At 42.9% G+C, this 22,358-nt stretch overlaps 2 protein-coding genes across 6 annotated transcripts in view; both read right to left on the reverse strand.

Moving 5' to 3' along the window:
- Window positions 1-235: 235 nt before the first annotated feature.
- Window positions 236-4,906, reverse strand: lpar2a (lysophosphatidic acid receptor 2a). Its single transcript, XM_070981465.1, has 5 exons — window positions 4,797-4,906; window positions 2,873-3,083; window positions 1,481-2,233; window positions 711-967; window positions 236-341 (listed from the first exon to the last, which is right to left on the reverse strand). Exons 3-5 carry the CDS (start codon window positions 2,229-2,231, stop codon window positions 249-251), a joined length of 1,101 nt encoding a protein of 366 aa, XP_070837566.1. The 5' UTR covers window positions 2,232-2,233; window positions 2,873-3,083; window positions 4,797-4,906; the 3' UTR covers window positions 236-248.
- A 1,289-nt stretch (window positions 4,907-6,195) lies between these two features.
- The window catches only part of brd4 (bromodomain containing 4), a 28,704-nt gene continuing 12,541 nt past the window's right edge, over window positions 6,196-22,358 (reverse strand). For 2 of the 5 annotated variants that reach the window (XM_070981460.1, XM_070981457.1), the window contains exons 2-19: window positions 16,597-16,981; window positions 15,780-15,917; window positions 15,544-15,679; window positions 15,097-15,437; window positions 14,543-14,926; window positions 14,315-14,443; window positions 13,648-13,878; window positions 13,326-13,555; window positions 12,856-13,187; window positions 12,608-12,703; window positions 12,126-12,518; window positions 10,503-11,348; window positions 10,287-10,393; window positions 10,034-10,178; window positions 9,807-9,937; window positions 9,452-9,657; window positions 8,180-8,504; window positions 6,196-7,950 (exon numbers count right to left, since the gene is read on the reverse strand). In XM_070981460.1, the coding sequence (XP_070837561.1) occupies window positions 7,882-7,950; window positions 8,180-8,504; window positions 9,452-9,657; window positions 9,807-9,937; window positions 10,034-10,178; window positions 10,287-10,393; window positions 10,503-11,348; window positions 12,126-12,518; window positions 12,608-12,703; window positions 12,856-13,187; window positions 13,326-13,555; window positions 13,648-13,878; window positions 14,315-14,443; window positions 14,543-14,926; window positions 15,097-15,437; window positions 15,544-15,679; window positions 15,780-15,917; window positions 16,597-16,827 (4,470 nt within the window). In that variant the 5' untranslated portion in view covers window positions 16,828-16,981 and the 3' untranslated portion in view covers window positions 6,196-7,881. Of the gene's footprint in view, window positions 7,951-8,179; window positions 8,505-9,451; window positions 9,658-9,806; window positions 9,938-10,033; window positions 10,182-10,286; window positions 10,394-10,502; window positions 11,349-12,125; window positions 12,519-12,607; window positions 12,704-12,855; window positions 13,188-13,325; window positions 13,556-13,647; window positions 13,879-14,314; window positions 14,444-14,542; window positions 14,927-15,096; window positions 15,438-15,543; window positions 15,680-15,779; window positions 15,918-16,596; window positions 16,982-22,358 lie in introns of all 5 variants that reach the window. The other 3 variants (XM_070981459.1, XM_070981455.1, XM_070981458.1) reach the window with 2 other exon arrangements.

Below are 22,358 nucleotides of genomic sequence, written 5' to 3' on the forward strand. Positions count from 1 at the left end.
TGCTCTTGTGATAGTCAAATGTAATAAAAGGAGAGATTGCACCATCTGATGATTAATATGTGAATCTGTCAGCCTCGCTGAGACTGAGGAGAACAACATCCTGAGAAATGCAATGGATGCATCCTTATGTTTGTTTTTTTATTGAATTCACAAATACAAAGAGGGAAGAGAGGTAGTTTGGCAGAAGTCCAGCAGAAACACCAATGAATTTACCAGTTTGTGCTGTGGATAGATGTCTTCTTTTTCAATCATAGGCTTGCAGCCGTCCAACTGTCTTTTTTATTGTTTGTTTCCGTACAGAGGGTCTGATCTTCTGACTTCTGAACACAGCCAAGAGCTTCCTGTAGACAAAACATAATTTACAAACGTTTACTTAATTTCCCTGCAGCCACTTTTACAAGAAGAGTAGCCTTGACTCCCAATTCCCGCACCAGGTACCTCTAACATATGTTAGATTAGAAATCAGCATGTTCATCGGTGTGTTAAGTGAAAACCTCCATGACTCACTGAGAGGGAATGTGAGACGCCAATAAGCTGGAAGTTCAGCAAGATCAGATAACTGCCCTTTTCTCATTCATGTAGCTCCCAGGTACTGATAGAAATGGAATAATGCCTGTTTTGAAGCGCTTTGAGGGTGTAATGTTGACATTTCGCGTGTTATATGTTGCCCTGCCTTAACGACCGTCTGTATCAACCATACAAATCTGTACCTGTGGCAGCGGTGACGCAATCTCAAGAAGCTCCCTCTGCTGGCCAGCACTTCTCCGACACAGGCAGCACAGGATGGACTTGAACGTCCTCCGCATCTCGTCGTCTCGCAGGGAATAGATGATAGGGTTGACCAGAGAGTTGCACTCCGCTATCACCAAACAGAACTTCTCATAGGAGTTGGCGTGACTGGCTTTACCCAACAGCCCGTCCAGTAAGAGAGTCAGGAGGCCGGGCGTCCAGCAGATTACGAAGGCGCCTGCAGAGATGTGGGTTGGTAAAAAGGCGAGAAAGAGTCAATGAGAATAAACTCAAAACTTTCACAAAGCAGAAATGTAACAAGACACCAGTCCTCTCAATGTTGGGTAACATTTGTACTTGATTGCTAAATATCAAAGTTAACTGCTTGCTAGAACATTTACCTCGGGGAGATGAGTCACCTGAGCAACCACAGAAATGGATTATGATTCAAATTCAATTACAATGGAAATTCCTCACAAACCTGCTAACTTAAAGTACGAAAGTAATCGCACAAAAGTCTGACAAACAAGGCTAGAGCTGCAAAACCGGTTTGTGGAGGAAGTGGGAGGTGGCAGGCATCAAAAAGATGTTTTCAACATTTTGTACATGCAGTGCAGATGTGTGTTTTAACGAAGAAACTGAGCTAGACTGTCCATTTTGTGGTCAAAATAAAAAACAAATCTTACAAACTTGACCTTTGACCCACAACCAACATCCAACAGGGGACGGCCACACACAAACAACTCCTCACCCAGAACCATGGAGATGGTTTTCATCAGGTTGACAACAGTCTGGCTGTGCCACATCTCCGACGTGTGCTGAGATGCATACGTGCTCTGGCATCTCACATAGATCAAGATACGAGCGTACATGGCCACCATGATAAAGAACGTGAGCAGGTTGAGAACTGCCCAGAAGATTAAGAAGCGGCGGCTGTAAAGGGGCGCAACGGTGGAGCAGTCATCCAGATCACACTCGCAGTTCCAAATCGTAGAGGGCACCAGGCCCATAATGACGCTCACAGCCCAGATGCTGATTATCAGCAGCACCACGCGCCGCTTGGTCATCTTGCTGTGCAGCTGCATGGTGATGATTGTCTGGTGGCGCTCCACAGCGACGGCCAGCAGGTTGGCCACCGAGGCCGTCAGGCTGATGTCAATCAAAGCCCCACGGATGTACCACTGCTCCTTGGTGAGCATCCTGGTCCAGGGGCCCGTGTTCAACATCAGGTTGGCATAGGCCATACCTGCAAATAGGTCCGCTGCAGCCATGTTGCCCAGGAGATAGTAGATGGGGAAGTGGAAGCGGCGATTCATGAAGATGGCCACCATCACCATCAGGTTGGCCAGGATTATGATGATACATATGGTCAAGCCCAGTCCGAGCACCACAAAGTCCCGCGGCGTCCATGCCACACTGATGCTCTTACCCACCCAGTTGTAGAAGAAAGTGACATTGTGGCTGTAGTCGCAGGTGTTCCTCAGGCTGCTCTCTGTGGCCATTACTACAGACACAAAACAGACATTTTAAGACATGTACCTGCTGTCTACAAGATGAAGATGACAACCGGACAGTCAGAACACTTGCCGTCTGTACATAACTATAAAGACAACACAGTGGTTGTCAGTGTGATCAGGACACAGATAATCATCCACAGCACAGAGTGAATCAGGTTACAAACACCTCATTTAAAGTGCAAGTGACGGATGTGTTACAGCAAACATTAGCACCATGTCAGAGATGTTTTAAAGCAGGTAGGTGAATTAACTCTTCATGAATTGGTTAGTCCGTAGAAAAGTCAGTACTTTTTATTTAAATTTCCAGATTACTCATTTGTCCAACCAGCAGTCCACAGCCCCGACAAAAATGAAGCAGAAACCTCTCAGATATGAAAAGCTGAAATCTGCCAGGCAAACGTAAAAACCACGATGACACAACTCAACACAAGTTTACTCTTCAAAACACCATAAAATAAGACATAACGGCAAAACTACAAAACATTTCAGCTCGTGTCAGGTGTTTCAACTTGCAGTGTGCCACTGATACTGGATACCGGCCTATTTTTTGTAAACAGAAACTACCGCGCTGCGGGTATTTTCGCCTCGACTTTCTACGTTACTATTATTAATTATTTGAAACCTACCGCTGTGTTTAGGGTTTCCTCCATCCAGACAGGCCCGATAGGAACTCAGAGCTGCTTAGCTGCCATTTGATGAGGTAGAAAGTGTCGGAGTTGCTCTCACTGCTGTCTGTCCATGCGGTGGCACAGATTCACGCCGACGCCTCACTAGATCATTCTCACTCAAATCAGCTGGACCCGACAGACAGGTAGTGGTGCTGCCTCCAAATACAGCCTGAAAATATCGGAAAAACAACACACAGAGGTAGATTAGACTGGATGGATTAATAGATGGATAGATAAACAGAGGAATTAGAGAGTAGTTTCGGAGGAGCACCTGAAGGTAGCAGAACATAAAAATCAAAACACAACATACAGTAGTTTAACCGACAAAGAAATTAAATGACATATATTCAGCAGCAATAAAATATATATTCACACGGACAATTATTACTTTTTAGAGGTGTCAATAATGATATTCACAATCACGACAATACGAATGTTTTATTATCTAAAACTACAGAAAAATACTTAGCGGTATCGGTGGCTCACGTTGCTTTTATTGTGAAAATATTTACCGGAAGTAATAGTATGGTATAGCGTTACCTTGATCCTGGAAATGACCGTGAGTGAGGTATAACATCGAGTGTTCGCTGCCCTCCAGTGGTCACAGTGAGGAACTATAACATTTATTAGATTCGTTGATAATGCTAACATGTTGCTATTAGTCGTAATAAACACGCACAACCCACTATTAATGTTATTATCACAAATGATAGATACATACATAAATAAATAAATGTAATAAAGCAAGTTATATTGCCTAAAAACCTATTCATTAGTGTGGTAGTGTCTGTCTCGACACCGACTGTATTTAGAATCATGAGTGCCCCCTGCCCTCTTGTGGTCACAGTGAGGAACTACATTATATTACACTACATAAACTCATACAGCGAATACTGATTTGTTAAGCAGAATATCACGACCCGTGTTAAATAATGCAGTCATTTCAGAGGCAAGTATACACTGATGTTCTACTAACATGAGTGTGAGGACCCTTACTGACACAAAGAAAAAACAAAACAAAACAAAACAACAACAACAACAACAACAACAACAACAACAACAAAACATTGTATACTTACTTTGAGATTGAAAAATGTTAAGGTGAAGACAGTGAAAGCCTATTAAAAACAGGGAAATATGAGGCTGGGTCGAGATTGTGAACCTGTGTATGATTTGAATCATGGCCTCCCACTCACATCAAGACTTCCGTTGAAAACCTTTAATGATGTAATAAAGTAACCAAGGTGAAGCAAATAAACAAATCAACACAAATGACCATGAGGAATAATAGTCTACAACTCCACTCTATTTACTATGAATAATACAGCCAATAATACAGATTATCAAAAGTATATTGAGGTATTAAAATCCGAATTATTAATGAACACGTTGTCATTAAAAAATAGGCAGTGTCATGTATTCCTACTGACATTTAGCATCGTGAATAGTGTTTGCTGCCCTCTAGTGGTCACAACGAGTAACCGCAATGTTGAATTGGTCAAACTTGATCAATTCCAATACAATAGAAGACCAACACTTCCGGTGAATACTCTCGAAATAAAATAACTAAGCTTGAAACCAGAGAAACGAACGACGCAGCAATTTCACTCATCTTCAGCGTTAGAAACTACGTTATTCTTAAAGTTACAGGATTACATGATAGTGTTAGCAGTCATGTAGCAGGTGAGGGAAGCTGGCCGCATGTTTTTAGTAGGCCTGTAACCAGCCAGCTAGCTTGGAAAGCCGACAGACTACGGCGATTTCTATATTTCTATTTCTATATTTAACATCATCCGCAATGCTCATATGAACTGTGAATGTAATGCCACAGGTCTTTGTGGCGTTACATTCACAGTTTATGCAAGCATTACATCACTCTAACCTGTATCATTTTGTTACTTCGGAGAGTTGTGGACACCATCGTTCTGAGTAAAATACCGCTGCAACTCAGCTCCGCTCTGATGAATCACTGCCATCCAGTGGTCACCGTGAGCAACTGCAAGAAGACAAGAAATACCGGAAGTGTTATCTCTATATATGTATTGACGTAAACTTGATTAATATGTGATATAGTGCCGCACTGCGACCGCTAGAGGGCAGTAAACGCACGTTAATCTAAAAACAGGCAAAAACAAAACAAAACATATGTTGTTTCATATATTTCATTATATTTATTATTTACTGTACGTGTTTGTTAGAGTGCTTTGATGAAATGAAGGAAAGGGCCTCACCAGCTGTACAAGCCAACATTAGTATGATTACTATTATAACAATGCATGGTAAGAAATTCATTAATACAACCAGCAAAACCACGGGGGGAAGCCAGATGCAGGTAAGGCAGGATAGTGAATAGACTACCAGGAAAGCTCGACATACCAGGTGATCCGTCCCGTTCATCATACCCGCAGTTTCAATTGCTTCGGTCAGCAAGGCGCGTGACACGTCGAAAAAACGTCTTAAAGAAATAAATCTACTAAAGGAGAATGAGTGAGTTCCAATTAAAAAAGACAGAGAGAGAATTTCGTTTATTTTTTATTTTCTATAAAAGAGATGAGTTTATTCAATGATCATAACAGACTGAATCAGAGACCTCGATAGACCACTCACATACCAAACGATAATCGAGGAAAATGTTTCAACAAAACCCCCAAAACAGAACAAATGTAACACAAAATAAAATACCTGAATAAAGCAAACTCTGGGCTGAGCTGCGGGTCAGCACATTCTCTGTGGAACTCATGGCACATTATGTCCAACAGTTGTGAAAAGGAAAAAAAAAAAAAAAAAAAAAAAAGGCTAAAAAGGAATGAAGTTTTTTTTTCTTTGTTATTTTTTTTACCCTTTCAAAACCAGTCTAATAAAAATTCTATACTCATATATGGTGGACTTCATAGAAATTAAAAAGGTGACTTAAGCACAGAAACAAGTTCTCCTGAAGTTTACCGTTTATCTGTTTATTCTCCTCATCAATAGAATGCTTATCTACATCGGGGAACATGCCTCCCTGCACCACACACTTTTAAAAAAATTGAACAAAAACAAAAACACACACAGTCACACAGCCATCCAAATTTACACAGTCACACTCACAGACCAGACTCAAACGCTAGTGTGGCAACGCTGAAACATATCTACCTAAAATATGCTGATTGAACAAAATGAGAAAGTAGTTGTCAGGTGTGTACACTCATAGAAGTCCAGCTAAAACTAAATGTAAAACCCGAATATTGACAACGGTTAAAATATAAAACGCTGTCTTCCTTTTTTTATTTTTTTTTTTTACACAAACTCTTTCAAAAATCTCCCTCCCGTTCAAATATTACACCACCCAGCCCTGACTCGCCCCATTCTAAACCCCCTCGAAGTGTAATATAAGCCGACGAGAATTGCAATACAATACAGGCACTGGAGAAAAACACCATTAGAGACAAGTGAGGAGGACGAGATGCATTCGGATTTCAACCCATCCCCGGTCCAAACAACGTCTCCGAGAACAGAATCATAACTCACATCCACTATTATCCAACAAGAACAAAGATAGAAATCAAAACTGTTTCTTCAGCATCATCTGTTTCTTAACTTGTGTAATTGTTTGTCTTTTTATCTCGTACTGTCGACAGGGTGCCTTCTGTGAATGAGAAGACAATTTGATGTGAAAACTAACTGGGAGCTCCGTCCAGTCCCTTCCGCTATTTTCACTAACCTGATTCAAGTAAACGCTACGGACAGGTTGATAAGTGTTTGTCTTCTTCCCCTGACTGTCCCCTTCGTGCTCGAGCAGAGGGAACGGCAAGGAGCTCCTCATCTATTCATATCGCAGCCGATCCAGTAATGTGATTGTTGTGAACGGGCCAATGATATGGACATTTCAAACATTACGCCTCAAAGCGTAATACAAATAATGGTGCGACACTTGTAGTGAAACCATATTGCAACTGAACGGCTGGACCTTTCCCTTCTTCTGCAAACAAGTTCCTGTTGTAGCTTTAAATGAAAAATACAAGGCAGGATGGAAACTTCAACTGATTCTGTCTTTGATATTTACTTGCTGGAACTATGATAATGCATATATTCAGGGATTTTTATTCTTGTCACTAGCGACCTACCATGTTTTAGGACAATTAATTTAGCATAGAAGATAATGGGTTGTTTGGCATAGACATCGGTGGTGGAGTGTGTTGGTGTGAAGGTTCAAAGACCTAAAGAGGAAAAAAGAAAGATCCAAAATAAACAATTATTGTAGTATAAGAAAATACTTCTTTACAGTAGATACTAGATGATGAAAAAAGGTCTGCACAACTCCTACTCCTGGTTGTAAATGTTATTGGTTCGTCCGTATGTGCAGGCCACAGAACATAACGGTCTGTTTAGGAAAGGGGTGTAAGGCAAACTGTACCTTCTCTGCTGAGAAATATACATGATTTACAGTATGGAAGTTGCCCCCCCCCAACCATTTCATGTGTTCACTTAACAACAATCAAAACAAAACAGAACAAAAAAGACCAGTCTTCTTCACCAACTCAGACATCTGGCAGTTTCAAAATGCGTCTGCACAGTCTGTCAGTACATTATCAGAGCATTTCATAGATATTGGGATCTTTACTTTTGCAGTTTGTCGTTGCGCCCACGCACACTGTGACAAGCAAGTGTGACAAAGGCAACTGTGCCAACAGGGGTCCTCTTTCTCCTCTTATGAGTTATCAGGCAGGCAAAGCCAAATTCCGAGGACATAACATCCAAGACGATAAGACCATCCCCGTGCGTTCAGTCCACGGGGGCCAAACGAGCCCGCTCAGCGTCCCTGCTCAGTCTCAGAGGGGCCGTCCCTTCCACAAACCGTCCGTGTCCCTCTGCAGTGCGCAATCGCCAAATCTCTCTTTAGAGGAAGTTTACATCGTCCGAGTTTTCTCCTTTTTTTTGTTGTTTTTTTTCCTTTTTTTGCAGTTCCGTTTCAGTTTCTCCTCTCCTCAAAATAGGTTCTCCTCAAAGATAGCCATTAAGTCACTTTGGAAATTCATGTCAATAGTTGCTGCCATCTGGAGAGAGAAAAGAACAACTAAGCATTTCCTTTACATTCCTCACACTGCTTCTGTAAACTGCTCCTACAGCTACAAATGCATGTGCATACAATTAGAATGTGTTACTGCTTCTGTCAGTGGTCAAACTGAGATCTTAATCGATGGTGCTCATATCTTTTGTATTAAAATGGCACTTAGCATCATTAAGCTCCATAAAACTAAAGAGTGCTAAGGACAATGAACTCACCGCTTCTCGCCTCCTCCTCTCCTGCTCCCGGCGGCGTGCTAGCTCCCTCTGTTGGTCCAGTGGGTTCTGTGTGGTGGGCTGTGGTGGTGTGGGGGGTTGAGGAGGCTGCTGAATGGCAGCCGGCTGGGGTTCTTGCTGCTGCTGTTGCTGCTGTTGTTGTTGTTGCTGCTGCTGTTGTTGTTGTTGTTGCTGTTGCTGCTGCTGCTGCTGCTGCTGCTGCTGCTGCTGCTGTGAAGGAGCTTGGATGTGCTGCTGCTCCAGACGCCTGCGTGGCTCCTCGTGCACCCTTCTACTTGGTTCCATGATGTCCTCGTCATCTCGACCTCTGGAAAACATTCAGGACAATAATAATTCAAAACAGGTGAAATCAAATATTTTTCACACTGTAGGAGATGTGAGAGATATCCATACAGCTCCATCTGGTGCTATTCTAGATGTCTCACAGGAAAATTGGTTGAGCCAAATGCAAAAACTCAAATCACCCAGGAGCACACACGTGAATTAAGATCTGAACAGAACTACTTCAAAAGTTCGCATTTCTAAAATAAAGGATGAATGTAAGCTTAAGTTTTAAAAGCAGGTGTTGTACATGAGGTTTATTATTGAGGGAGTTCAATGAGGTTCAATATCTTGAGCATCTGTGGCCCATTAAAAGAGCTGTTAAACAACATTAGTTTGACCTTCTCAGTTTCAGGTGAAGCAGAGTATTCAGGACATTATTAAAACCACACAGTGAGGAAAAAAAATCGCTCATATATACTCTCCAACAGTCTCACATCAAGCCCAGCCAACCAAGCAAATTAATTCTAATCTTTTGTAGTTAACGTCTGAAACTACCTGTCCACCTGTCCTGCAGTCCACTATATGACCACCAGAGGGCACAGCGCCCCCCCAAAGGGTTTCCCATGTGTTTTCATCATAAGGCAGCTCACCCAAATACATGTGTAGCCACCCAAGTTCTTTTTGTTTTTAACTAATGACTGGGGCTGTGCTTTACATGTTGAACCCTGTACAATGTTGATGTTGTTTACATCTACAATAGGTAAGGCCTTCCTGCCCACAGACGTGACAAGGCCTCCAAGATGAGTGGTTCTTGTTCTAAAATTGCCTGGGTTGATGTAACATTCTTTATCATTCTTTCAAATCTAGATCCATGGAGCAAATATACAACAAATTAAAGACAGGTGTATCTCCTCAAAACACAACAGTCCCTCATGAGGTTAACACTGCAGCTCCCTATGTTGTCCTCAGTCTTCTTCTAGACAAGCTTACCGTAGTTTGTCCTGCTCTCTGCGTAATCTATCTTTTTCCGCCTGCTCGGCTTGGGCCTTCAGGGCTTTCTCCCTCTCCTCTTTCTCCCGCGCAGCACGACGGAACTGCTCAAAACTGTCACTCGATGACTTCACTGCAGACAAGGGCGTAGAAGTGGACTTTTGTGCCAGGCTGGCCCATGAGCCCATATTCTTCAGTTTCACATCCTGAGAGCAGACACACAAAGAAGTGAAGAAGAGCCAAATTAATTAGAATCATGACCAAAGCAAAAATCTTGTGAGATGCAATCCCCTAAAGTTTATACATATATAGCTGAAAAAGGTATGAGATTTAAAAAAGCGATAATTGCACCCACCTGTACCTTTTTGGGGGCAATAGGTGCCTTGGACTCTTGCTTGAACTTATCCTTGTCTTGCAAAGAGGGGGGTGGTCCACTGGGCTCAGAAGAGCGGATGACAGGTCGTGAACTGTCCATGGACTTCACATCTGCTCATCACAGGAACACACACAGTCTCAATAACTTGTGCAGCTTCTTCTGCATTTAAAGCACAGAAAGGAAAAACAAGAGGCGGTGGCACTCACTCTGTTGACCGTGGCCTGGTTGAGAAGGCTTGATATCAGGATGTTTGTGATGGTCTGGTCTCATTGCAGGGTTAAATGGCTCTCCTCTCATCACTGGTGATGGAAGTTTCTCCTCCTTTAACCCACCTTGATTCCCAGGAGCCCTCTGCTGCATCACGAGCAAATGGAGTCAAAGTTAGAGACAGGAACGACGTCAGTGCTGCACAAACCCTCTGACCCAAAAAAACACTATCCAACCTGTGGTGGTATTCACCTTTTTGGGCTGCATGTTGTGAGGTGGAGATGGATGAGACACAGGTGGGTACTGGGGAAGTTGTGGGGAATGCATCATGAGAGGGGAAGAGTTGTCCCTCATGTGAGCTGTCAACAGAAGGAGGAGCACATAACTTCAGCCTACAATTCATTTCTACAGTTTTTGCTTCTACAACCAGTTATACAATACAATTTTAGCTCATCTTCACAGACTCACCAGTATTGTATGGGTCTGCCTTGGTCGGGCGAGGGGAGGGCTGTTCTTGCTGCTGCTGGATGATCTGTTGTGCTTTGTTTGTGGGCATGGATATCTTGTGTTGTGATCCCTGGGACTGACCAGCTAGTCCAGGACCCTGCTGGTAGTTCAGTTGCTGTTGTTGTGGCTGCTGTTGTTGCTGTTGTTGCTGCTGCTGCTGCTGCTGCTGAGTGTGCTGCATGTGGCGGGCCTGGTGGAGAGGCATTTGTTGGGGCGGGGCCTGATGTGATGGGGCTGGCTGAGCCTGGGACTGAACAGGAAGCTGTGGAGGAGGAAGCGTGGTCTGAGAGGAGAGCTGAGATTGTCCCTGGATAGACTGCAGGAGAGAGGTCTGTCCTGGTTGTTGTTGTTGTTGTTGTTGTTGTTGTTGTTGTTGTTGTTGTTGTTGCTGCTGCTGACGAGCCTGCGCCTGGAGCGACTGCATGGACTGCTGGGGCTGACGGGTTTGCTGGAGCTGCTGCAGGTATAACTGTACTTGGTTCATAGGCGTTGTAGACCCTGGCTCTTCATCATCTTCCAGCAGCATCTGTGGAGGCTGGGAAGACAGCAAGCCCTGGGGTGTGAGCGTTGGAGGGGACATGGGCCGCTGGTGCAGGGGCTGAGGGGGGTGAAGGATCTGAGAGGAGAGCTGGTGCTGCGGTGGTGGTGCCACAGACTGGGGCTGGAGCTGCTGCGGTTGTTGTTGTTGCTGCTGCAGGGTTGGCTGCTGCTGCGGAGGTGCTGGTTGCTGCTGAGGGGGCTTGGGATGGAGAGGCGCTGCCTTGTGACTGGGTCGAGAAGGCTGCTGAGGCATGGAAATGTGCAAAGCTATGGATGCACAGTTCAAAGAAAGAAGAAACAAAACATATCATCAATACAAACATGTTAACCCAAAACTACCTCAAAATGATCCCCACTGTCACATGTAATTTGTAATATGAGTATAAGGCAATGGTGTATTACAGATACTACTGCAGGAGACATCACTGCTTATTTACATATTTTCTGAACAGCAAATAAATAAACAGAAGTGTTTCATCTGGAAATGAGGTGGGATTTTCTGAGTGCAAAGCATAAAATCTGACTCATGGAAGGTCAAATGAAAATTAAAGTGAACTGCAAATACAACATTCTCCCTCAGCTTATTCTTCTAAGTTCAAAAGCTATATTGTTGGCTGGAGTAAGATCAAAGCAGACAAGACACTTACGGGTGGTTTAAATGGAACACTGAGAAGTGAGATGATCATTATAAACTGTAATGTTTATTCTGCTATACAGTATTTGTAGTCATGGTGTGTGCCAATAGGTTGTTTGCAGTCACATGACATACATGACACATGACACGCAAAACATAGGCAATTTGAGTGTGTTATAGTGCTTCCTATGCATAAAATCACTTCCTGCCCTCCATCTGCAGTTCTCCCCACAACGAATGAGTGACGCAACGTCATTTGCAACAACCTATTTTGAAAATCACTTGGGTACTTTTTGACTGTATAGGAGCCATTATTCTTGGAGGGATTACAGTCACACCTGCAGAAACAATGAAAATCCAAGTAGCCATTAGTATTGAACCTGTGTACAGCAGCCTGCACACAACCTTACCTGGAGATGGGAGGATGGGATGCTGGTTGAGGAAGGGGTGGGTCTCAGGGGACACTGGCCCAGCAGAATGAGCGTTAAGGTGTGGAGGTGCAGGTGAGGAGGAGGAGTTGCTCGTGTGGTGGGACATATGCATGAGGGGCTGGCCGAAAGGCGGCAGAGACTCAAAGCTAGTCTCCAGCAACTGCGAAGATTCAAGAGCAGCTACAGGGGGAACAATGAAGCCTGCAGGAGATGGCTGATGCTGATGCTGCTGCTGCTTCAACTGACTGCTGGACTGAAGGCCTGCAGCTTGGGAATGAAGTCCAGTCGGAGGAGGGCCACTCTGAACATGAAGATGCATCTTCTTGCCCTCCTTCACAGACGGGCCCTTCTTCTTCTGCGGTTTTATCATTCCTGAAAAAAATGAAAAAAAAAAAGATTGGGCACTTCATCCTGGGTTTTGATTACCGACATTATGGCTGGTCACATTTGCAGCAACTCACCTGTCCCCTCAGCTTCACTGTCTGTGCTGGAGGCACTGCTCTCTGAAGAAGAACCAGTCTTTTTGGAGGTAGCCATGGACTCCACAGGCTTCTCAACTGCAAAACAACAACTATGTGTTCATACGTTTCCAGAATAAATCATCAAATGTTCAAATTACAATGAGCAATTTCATATTTTGCAGTTCTAATTTAACTCCAGAAACTTCAGGTGTTTAGACAGAGAGTGATAAGTTCCCCTAGCTGGTTACCTGGAGCCTTTTTCTTCTTGCGGAGGCAGGAGGACACATATCTCTCAAGCTCGCGCAGAGTGGAAGGCTTTAGCGTCTCAAAGTCAATCTCGATCTCATCAGGGTTTGAGTTTTTGAGTGAGGGCTCTCTGGACTGGATGATATGCACTACACGGCCAAGCTTGTCCCCTGGAAGCTTGTTGATGTCTAAGCTTAGCTGCCTCTTCTCCTCATAAGTCATAGGTTTGCACTTTTCCCCTATAGCTGATGACCCGGCTGCCACCAGGTCATCTTCGAGGCTGGGAACTGGCTGCAGGTTGGAGGGATGATTGCTTTTCATCCCCTCCTTTTTACTACAAAGATAAAACACATCAGAGGATATACATGAATTGTGCAATGGCAAGCTTGTGGCTAAAGAAACATCTAATATCAAACAGTTACTTTAACCAAATGCCTGACACAGAGAAAGTTTATACAAATTTAATACCAACCTCGGCTTCTTCTTGGGAGCAACCTCTTTGTTGGTATTGTTACTGGTCTTGGTCTTCTTAGAGAGCTGCGACACAGGTGTAGCATCCTGGATCTCATCTACAAGGCTAGGCATGCTTCCTTTTTTCTTATGTTTATCTTTTTTCTTCTCCTTCTTTTCCTTCTCTTTTCTCTTTGGTTTGCTGGCTTGTGGTTGGGACAGGGCAGCCAGCTGCTCATGGACAGCCTTCAACTGTATCAAGAGAAGAAACCAGTTAACAACAAAGAGTAACAAGGGTAGGACAACAAATCTGCTGCCACCTTGAATCCTCTCTGGCAACTGACCTGTTCCTGGAGCTCTGCCAATCTCTGTGCTCTCTCCTCTTCAGAGTCATCTGTGGAAGACTCAGACTCAGAGGACGAGTCACTGGAGCTGTCTGAAGACGAGGCGACAGGGGCCAAAGGAGGCTGGGGCTTAACGGGGGCAGGATGGTGAAGTGTAGGAGCTGGAGGAGAAACCAGAGGCTTGCTCTCAGGTTCATCTGGCATCTTGGCAAAGCGCATCTCAAAGACATCCTATAAAATGAAGAGAAACACAACAAGTTAAGCAAAACACATGTATGTTAACAGGAACAGATTCAAAACGCCACAACAAACACTGAGACAGAGCTTTGTTGCGCTCTAATTGTTGTTCACTTTTCTCTGAAAGTGGATGATTGCAAGATAGCTGACACATGGGAGGATAATAAGGCATTCTAGTTCATGTACTACTAAACATATCTACTGCAGTTAATTCAATGCAAGCACAATGTTGCACAACTAAAAAACATGGATTACAAACATTGTCGTAAAGACTATTATACCTTTTCAAATATTCAATAATATTAATAACATGATTTTGGGACATGGTCTATCGCTAATTCCAGGGTTAAATAATGAAATATCACGATGGCCAACATCATGTCAGCCGTTTTGACCTAGGTAACACTGTTGGCATGTTAGACACACTTACCTGCAGCTTGCGTGCCATAGCTACCACCTCATGATCAGGTGGATTATATTTGTAGCAGTTGGAAAACATTAATCGTACATCAGCAGCAAACTCCTGGGGTTCCCGGTATTGCCTGTTCTCCAGCTTGGCCTATTAAACACACCAAGGATATTAATTACTTGCCATGCCACAAATCCTCTTTTCAATATCTTGCAGTGCTGCCGATAAACTATGCCATCTTCAACACACCTTGATGGTGCTGAGGTCCATTGGATGTTTGATGATATCATGATAATCATGTAGTCCCAGTGCATCCACATCAACAGGTTTGTAGAATGGCCAGGCATAAGCTGTGTGCTTCTTTGACAGCATGTCCCGAACCAGACTAGCACAGTATCCCAGCTGATCCTGTGGTTTGGGGCTATGACCTCCACTTGGTCCACTCAGTCCCATACCCATGCCTATGTGATGCTGGGAGTCTGGAGCATCCTTCTTCATCAGTTTCGTAGGCCGGGTACTCTCTCGCCTTGGTAGTGTCTTCCCAGATTTAGACTCTGCTGGTGAAGACTCACTCAGTTGGTCATTTGCTGTGGGCGTTGTAGTGTCTGCTTTCCTTTTCTGGCTCTTTCTTTGCTAGATAGAGGTGAATATAAAGAAAGCAGAGACAATAGGGCAAAAAGGGCAAGGGAATAAGTGATTAGAATGAGATGCCAAAACGTAACCACACCTGTCTAATGCTCTGAAGCATGGTCAAAAATGTGCCCACCTGCCCAAGCATATTTCCCTGTGTCAATCACACTCACTTTGGTCATGGTTACAGGGTTCTGCAGCATGGGGGCAGTGCTCTGAATGGACGCTGGGGGAAGGGAAGTCTGAGCAGGGGGAGGCACAGAAGTCATGATGGGAACTTGAGGAGCGCAGTCTGATTGGCCCAGGGAGTAGGGAGCTCCAAGTTGTGGTGCATGGCTGGATAACGTTGGGGGCACGTGGGACGGCAGGGCCTGCATCAAAGGCTGGGGAGGTAGTGAAGGCGGGCCCTGCAGTGGTCCTCTGGTCTGCGGTGCTGCTGTGAGGTTTGACAGACCACGTGTTTGAGGCGTCGTGGACGAAGAATCAATTATGGCCCCTGGTTTTAAGTTCAGACCTTGAGGAGAGAACAAGACACTTAAATAAATATACCATCTCACAGAGGCCAGCTCCAAGAACATGTATTGACAACAACCAATAGTGTAAAGGAGTAAATTGCATACCTCCGTCTCTCCGGCCCCGGCCACGTCCCTTCCCTGTCATGACAACAATCTCAGTTTCTTCCTGAGGCATTTCTGAGACCTTTTGGAGGAAAGCCTTCTCTAGAGCCTCAGCCATTAAAACTATGTCATCTCCAGGCTGCAGGGGGAGACAAACACTCTTAGCAAATTTGAGGCTTATCAGAATATTTGGCACTTTATGGTATCAATGGCTCCAGTGTACAGTACAACTATGTTACCTTGTTGTATATGTAGCAGTTGGTAAACATTGTGTTGAAGTCTTGGATACATTCTTGGGCGTTCCAGTAATAACTGTTCTCAAGCCTTTTCTTGATTGTTCCCATGTCCATAGGATTTTTGATTATTGTGTAGTAGTCCTGAAAACATTGCACACAAGTTATGTCAAATATGCAAGAAAAAAAAAACTTGCCTCTCTCAATTGAGCAATTCATTTTTATCAGCATTTTCACAATTAACTGTCACTAAATCACTACACTAAAATTTTGTAATGCATATCACCTGCTAACATTTTCATTTCATTTCACTGCTGTCCTTGCCAACAAAGACTACCCAAAAATGAAGATGTATGACAAAGTTTGCGAGGTGTTTTTTTTTTCTTCTTGTGCTTATGTCACGAGCAAAACTCAGCGGAGCAAAAGATAACTGCATGTTCAATAAACATAAAGAAGTGCGGCCTATTGATGTGCACAATGTTAGAAAAATCACTCAACTCAGCAACGATGACACATTCACTGAGTACAATATGTGTGAAAGTTGTTTTTCCATTGTACATGAATGAATGTTATTATCTGAATGGAGGAAAATCAGCCCTGAAATCTGAAACTATGCTGTAAGCATACAAATGGAAAAACAACATGGGGGACCTAGTTGGTTTACACAACAACACACATAAATAATTACAAATCAACATGAAGACACATATAGATGTACAACTGGAATGTGTAGATGTAGATAACCTAGTGCCTGTTTCTATGTGACATCCATGACAGTTTGAGGTATGTGTCATCCACACAGGGAGGCAAAGCCAGTACTCACAGGCAGGTTAAGTTTGACTGCATCCACTGGTGCATGAAAGGGCCAGGCAAACTGGTGCTTCCACAGGGCCTTCACCACCATCTTAAGCAGGTACTGCAGCTGATTGGTCTGGCGTTTTGGCCTGCTGGGATTGATGTACTCTGGAGGTGAGGGGTTGCCCTGTTGCTGGGCGTGCCCCTGGCTGCTGCTGCTGCTGCCTGACATCTGCGCTGCATCCAGGCCGTCCCCCATTCTGACAGGGTTGGGCGTGGGCTCGGGCCCCGGAGCAGGAGCTGGAGCTGGGGCAGGGGTAGTGGTGTTGGCAGGACACCAGTTCAGTCTTGGCCCCGGCACAGACTCCACTGACAGAGCACCGCTGATCCCATTGCACTCCTCGCTGGACTCTCTAGAGAAAGAAAAAGAAACACAATGTCATTGGCATGTCTATGAACATAGTCTTCAATAGAATTTCATGTCATTAACAAAATTTTATTGGAAATCATTAACCAACACATAGTTAAGTAGACCTCTGATATCTTATTTATTATAACTGTGCTGCTGAAGGTAATATAATACTGGTCATTAACGACCGTTTTTCGTGTAATGTTCTTCTTTCTTCCGAGCAGCATACTGTCACCCAAAATAGCTTGGTACTGTCCACCAAGCTGTATTGGGTGACAATATGCTAATGGTATCAAGTTTGAGTAAAAACTCACATTAATCCTTCTCTCCTGATAGACCAGAGCCCCGCTTTATTGATTGGAGATAAAACAAACGCACAGATTCATGCACACTGGTTTGAATGATGAAAATATGTCGAAACACTTGTGGTGCCTTCAGTAACCTTTGCTATTAAGAGGCAAAAAAAAACCCACTTGACAAATGTACTATGTGTTCTGTAGCAACTGAGAAGGGGGAAAAAAAAAAAAGAAAGAAAATCCAAACATAGAAAGCTACCTAAGTGTCAGCTGTGTTTAATGGTATGATTTCATGTTTCCTGTTGACATTTCCCTCCAAGTTCAGTATACTGTTACTGAGGGATAAAAATAATATCACACAAGTTCATGACGATGATAGGCTTCATTTTGCAATAATTATAAAACTGAGGGACACATGATGACATGTGGAAAATCAGTTTATCCCATGGTTGTGAAAAACAATTTCTGTCAATTCAAACTATCTAATATAGATCTAGTCAACAGTTTAACCACTACTATAAATTAATTAAACAAGTCATAATAAATTGCAGTAAATCAAAGTGACCGTCCTGCTTCACACTGTTTTACTAACCCTCATCGGTGTTGTAGAGCTAACCACGCACTGGCAACTTGCTAACTGACAAGCTTCCAAGAAATATTGTAACTTTCAGAAACTGACAATCTGACGTTCACACACACTTCATGTGTGTGATGAATGTGCCACTATCAAACAGTGAAAATTCTCATTGTCTTTAGTCCAACCAACAGTCAAAAACCCAAAGATATTCAGTAAACAATAATGCAAAACAAACCTACCGACAGTAATTCATTCACACGTAGAAATGTTTCAAAGACTTCAATCTATAAGTCTAAAATGACACCCAAACAGCTCTGAGGTTGTTTAGGTTTACATTTGGCGCTAGCATATGTGCGCATGTACTCTCAATAGATCTTTGTTTTCCCACTGTTTCAGGATCGGGACTGTTTAGGGATGTGGGCGGACAGGGGTGGAGGGTGTGGGGGGTAAGAGTTAGCGTCATCTGGCAGCTGAGGGACCGTGTGTTCCACTACACAGTGCTAAGTCCTTCATAATGTCCTCTCCCAGGCAGTCAGGGGCATCATGTTCAAGATACACATAAAGGCTCTTAAGACAACAAGCAGGCCAAATAAAAATCTAGAAATGCCTTACTAAAAATAGACAGGTGAACAACTATGTTCGGGAAATTAGCACTGATCACACGGTTGTTTATTCAAGCCTTTAATTGAAACAAGTCAGTCTTCAATTTTGAAAGACCCCTTCCAAAAACAGGACCGTAAAGATAACACACACTACTGTATAGATCTGCGACTAGTCTCATTCTTGATGAGTCACTTTCTGAGAAGAGGGAAGCAGTGTGCACACCACATGATCACTGCCTTAGACCCCCCGAGGCACTCAAACACAGTGGAGAATCTGACTAACTGACCAATATGTTGAATGACGGCACATGAAAAGAAACAGAACTAGTCTAACACAGATGTACTTTTGTGGCTGGAAAAAAAAAGCACTGAACTTCCTAGGCTCAGGGCATGAATGTGAAAATGAAGCCCATGGCTCATTTCCAGCTCAATACTTCAAAACTGAAAAAAAACCCCGAATATTTCAAAGCTTTGCTGAATTGGGTTTACAGAGAAATTAAACAAATGACAATAAGACCAACAAACCAGTCATAATGTAACAACTGTCAGTGTCACCAGCTTGAGTTTATCAACGGGCCTTTTCCTTCCGTATGGAAAACCACTCATATCGTGCCAGCATCACAGGCTGTTGGCTACATGGCAGGTATTCCAACCACATATGAGAGGCTGACCATATAAAAACAATTTTTAAAAACTAGAAATTATTTGTGTTTTATTCTTGACATATGAGTAACTCCCCACTGTGTGCAGAAGCTGATAACAGGGACTGCCAGGCGAGACCCACCACTGAAGGGGCATGGTCCAAGCAAAGCCCAGTACTGGGGAGGCAATAGTTGGCAAAACCTCTTATCTTAACCTTCCAGATATTACGTTAAAGAATATAATGTGGGATGCAACATCTCAAGGGGGTTCAGAGACTTGATAACTGGACACTGGCCCGTTTTATATTGCTGTTTTGTCTGTTTGTGTGTTTCCAATAAATTTTCTCACCAAGTGGTTTATTACAAATATCCACCACACCTCTCAGTTTCAATATCAAATCATCCAAAGTGTGTTGTTGTAGGAAAAAGGAAAAAAAGAAAGAAAGAAATGACAGGTAGCCATATGACTGCTGGCATGTGCTGCCCCATCATCATACTAAGAAAAATAATTAATTACACCATAACAGGCCAAGTTACAGCAGGTGCTTTAAATCAGCTGTCAAAGCAACATGTGCCACCACAAGGTTGGGATGTGGCCAGTGGTGCACAGTGTAACTCTAGACTACTCATATATGCCACTGTGGTTGATTCATGAGTGATTTCAACAGTGGGTTGAATGGGCTATAAACTAATGAATTTGTTTTTGGATAAGTGCCATGGGAATCACAAGTAAAATGTAGGAGAATTTTGCCGGTCATCTTATTTCCTGACTGGTACTAAGAATTTAGTGTCTCAACACAAGCTGTTCAGGGAAAAAGTTACCAGAGCAGAAACGATACCTCTCAGACACAGTTTCAATGAGGGCTACTGTATAGGATTGCACTAGATTGTACAGGTGTTTCATGATTTTGTGTCTAACTCCTTTGTTTTAGAGACCGAACTAGACAGCTACCTTCATTTCAGCTGGAGACATGTCCACTTTTGTGTTTCCATCTTCATTATCAGGTCTATGACAACTGAGCACTAGTTGTTTGCGATATGAAAACAATTACAGAGCAGGCAACTCAAAATGTCTTGCCAACTTGCCTTGTCATTGGGCAGGAACATCTGGCTCTTTAAAGAAAATGCACGTGAACCAAATAGTGCCCTCTACAAGCAGGGCCTTGGCGGTGCTGGGCTTAAAAGGTAAGAGGCCAATTTTGTTTAGTGTAACGCTACACAAAAATAGCTGACATAGCCAAACTAGAAAGACAGCCTTTGGGAAAGTTGTCAGGAAGTCTGACAGATGATGAACTCGAATCAGAATTGTAAAAAACAGAGTTTTGTTCATTACCCCATTTAATTTATTCCTGCGTAAAATATATGGTAGTTTGTTGCGGCTCTATTATATAGTATTGTATTACACTGTAGAAGAGTTTCTATTTTTCTGGTTACTCTAGTGTAGACTATCTGTATGAGTGTGTCTGTTGTAGATATATGTATGTCAACTACCAAGAGTCATTAATTACAATGTGAATGTGAGGGATACTGCTGGGGTCAGGATAATAATCAAACACAAATTACTTGTTGTGCCCAAACACTGCTGCAAGTAAATTTAAGAAAGGACCATGTCCTCTACTTAGTGATACTACTGGGTTATCTTGGAATCTTATATGGTGTCTCCATTAGGAGGTTGTAATCTTCCATACAGTAATTGTTCAGTAAATTCAATAAAGAAGTCATTTAAAATAACCATTCTGTTTCAATTTGTCCAAATCCAAAACCATGTCCACACAACAGACATAGCCAGAAACTGGAAGGATGCTGACTTAAGTTTGAGGGAAGATGCTGAGGGAAATGTTTTGTGCAACTGAATCATATACTGAATCAATTACTCATAAACACAGACAGGTACGAGATACAGTACAAATGGCTCGGGGCACCAGTCAGACATCTACAGCACTAACAGCTCTGGAGCCAACACTATAGGAAGTCAAAAACGGTGGCCACAATACGCTCCTCCAGTGCTGCATGGAGCGAAGTCATGTATGTATGTATGTATCTCTCTATCAAGTTATAGATAGATAAATAGCTACACACAGACACACACACGCACAAATACCACCAGATGGTCTTCACTAGCTCATTAACATCAGCGACAAGTACACTCACAGCTAGTCATTGAAATTACAACACTGCAACAACGACAAGTGTAAACAAACTTCTGGGAACACAGAGACAGATGCAATAAATGAGTGAGCATGGACAAGACCTCCTGTAGGATTCTGCTGTTGCATCTGTAGTACAAGCATAGATATAAAGAGCCAATACTTCCAAATGACTCACTGGGTTTTCCCACTTTGTCAGACTTCCCTGCAGTCTATCCTGTGGTTCAGCTGATAGTAGTTTGGTCTGTTAGTCCCTTGTGCTTCTCAATATTCTCTTTCACGCGCATGCACAAACACGTCAAGCTCTTATCCAACTCATCTGAATTGCATGGTCATGTTGCACATGTTTTCTGCCCTTCATGTACAGAAAAGCCACTTGTGAAAAAAATTGAGGTGATTTACCACAAATTTTACAGGTTACACCTTGCAACATGTTAATTTCATCAAAAGCAAGGCTTTTCTTAAACGATAAAATCTCAAAGCTGGGGTTGGTAATGCTGGACAAACCAGCAAGAGTAAGTTAGATTTTGAAAGCATGCAGCCAAAAATCCTCATTCCTTCATTCCTCCCTCCAAAGCCATTCCCCTGAAACATGAGCATGCACTAACTAGTGCTGGAGGACAAGTCCACAAGAGAGCGTTGGGGAGTAATGATAAGAAGATGGGATCTTCTAATAAGTATACATAAACAACTCTGTCAATTCCCACAATCGTATAAACACAAGCAAAATAGCTGTCACGCACATACCTTTCACTCTGAATCAGCTACCAGTTACTGTTCACTGTCATGGATGTGTACTTTATGCTAATGCTATGCTAATTTTCAATAATGATTAACCTGTTAATTACTTAGTCTGTAAAATATCAGAAACAGTGTAATTTTAGTTAGTTAGTCAACTCACTGTTTAATTGACCAATTGTTTGAGCAATAGACACAGTATGTAGGTAAACACAAGACAAAAACTAAACACAGTGCTTTTAGACAAATTAGTGACATTCAGAAGTGCCAACGTCAAACTCATATACATTATTGCTGCCAAGAAATCCCTGTGTCTGGAGCAGAAACTATGTCAGTGGAGTGAAGAACATGCTTAAAAGTCAACATTTCAGAAGCATTTG

This window comes from Chaetodon trifascialis, chromosome 15 (genome assembly GCF_039877785.1).
Source record: "Chaetodon trifascialis isolate fChaTrf1 chromosome 15, fChaTrf1.hap1, whole genome shotgun sequence".
Classification (NCBI taxonomy): domain Eukaryota; kingdom Metazoa; phylum Chordata; class Actinopteri; order Chaetodontiformes; family Chaetodontidae; genus Chaetodon; species Chaetodon trifascialis.

Coding starts and splice junctions, on each gene's coding strand:
- lpar2a (XM_070981465.1), bottom strand. CDS start 2,231: ATGGCCACAGAGAGCAGCCTGAGGAACACCTGCGACTACAGCCACAAT. Junction 968..1,480: donor AACCATCTCCATGGTTCTGG/GTGAGGAGTTGT, acceptor ACATCTCTGCAG/GCGCCTTCGTAATCTGCTGG. Junction 342..710: donor TTGCGTCACCGCTGCCACAG/GTACAGATTTGT, acceptor TTTTGTCTACAG/GAAGCTCTTGGCTGTGTTCA.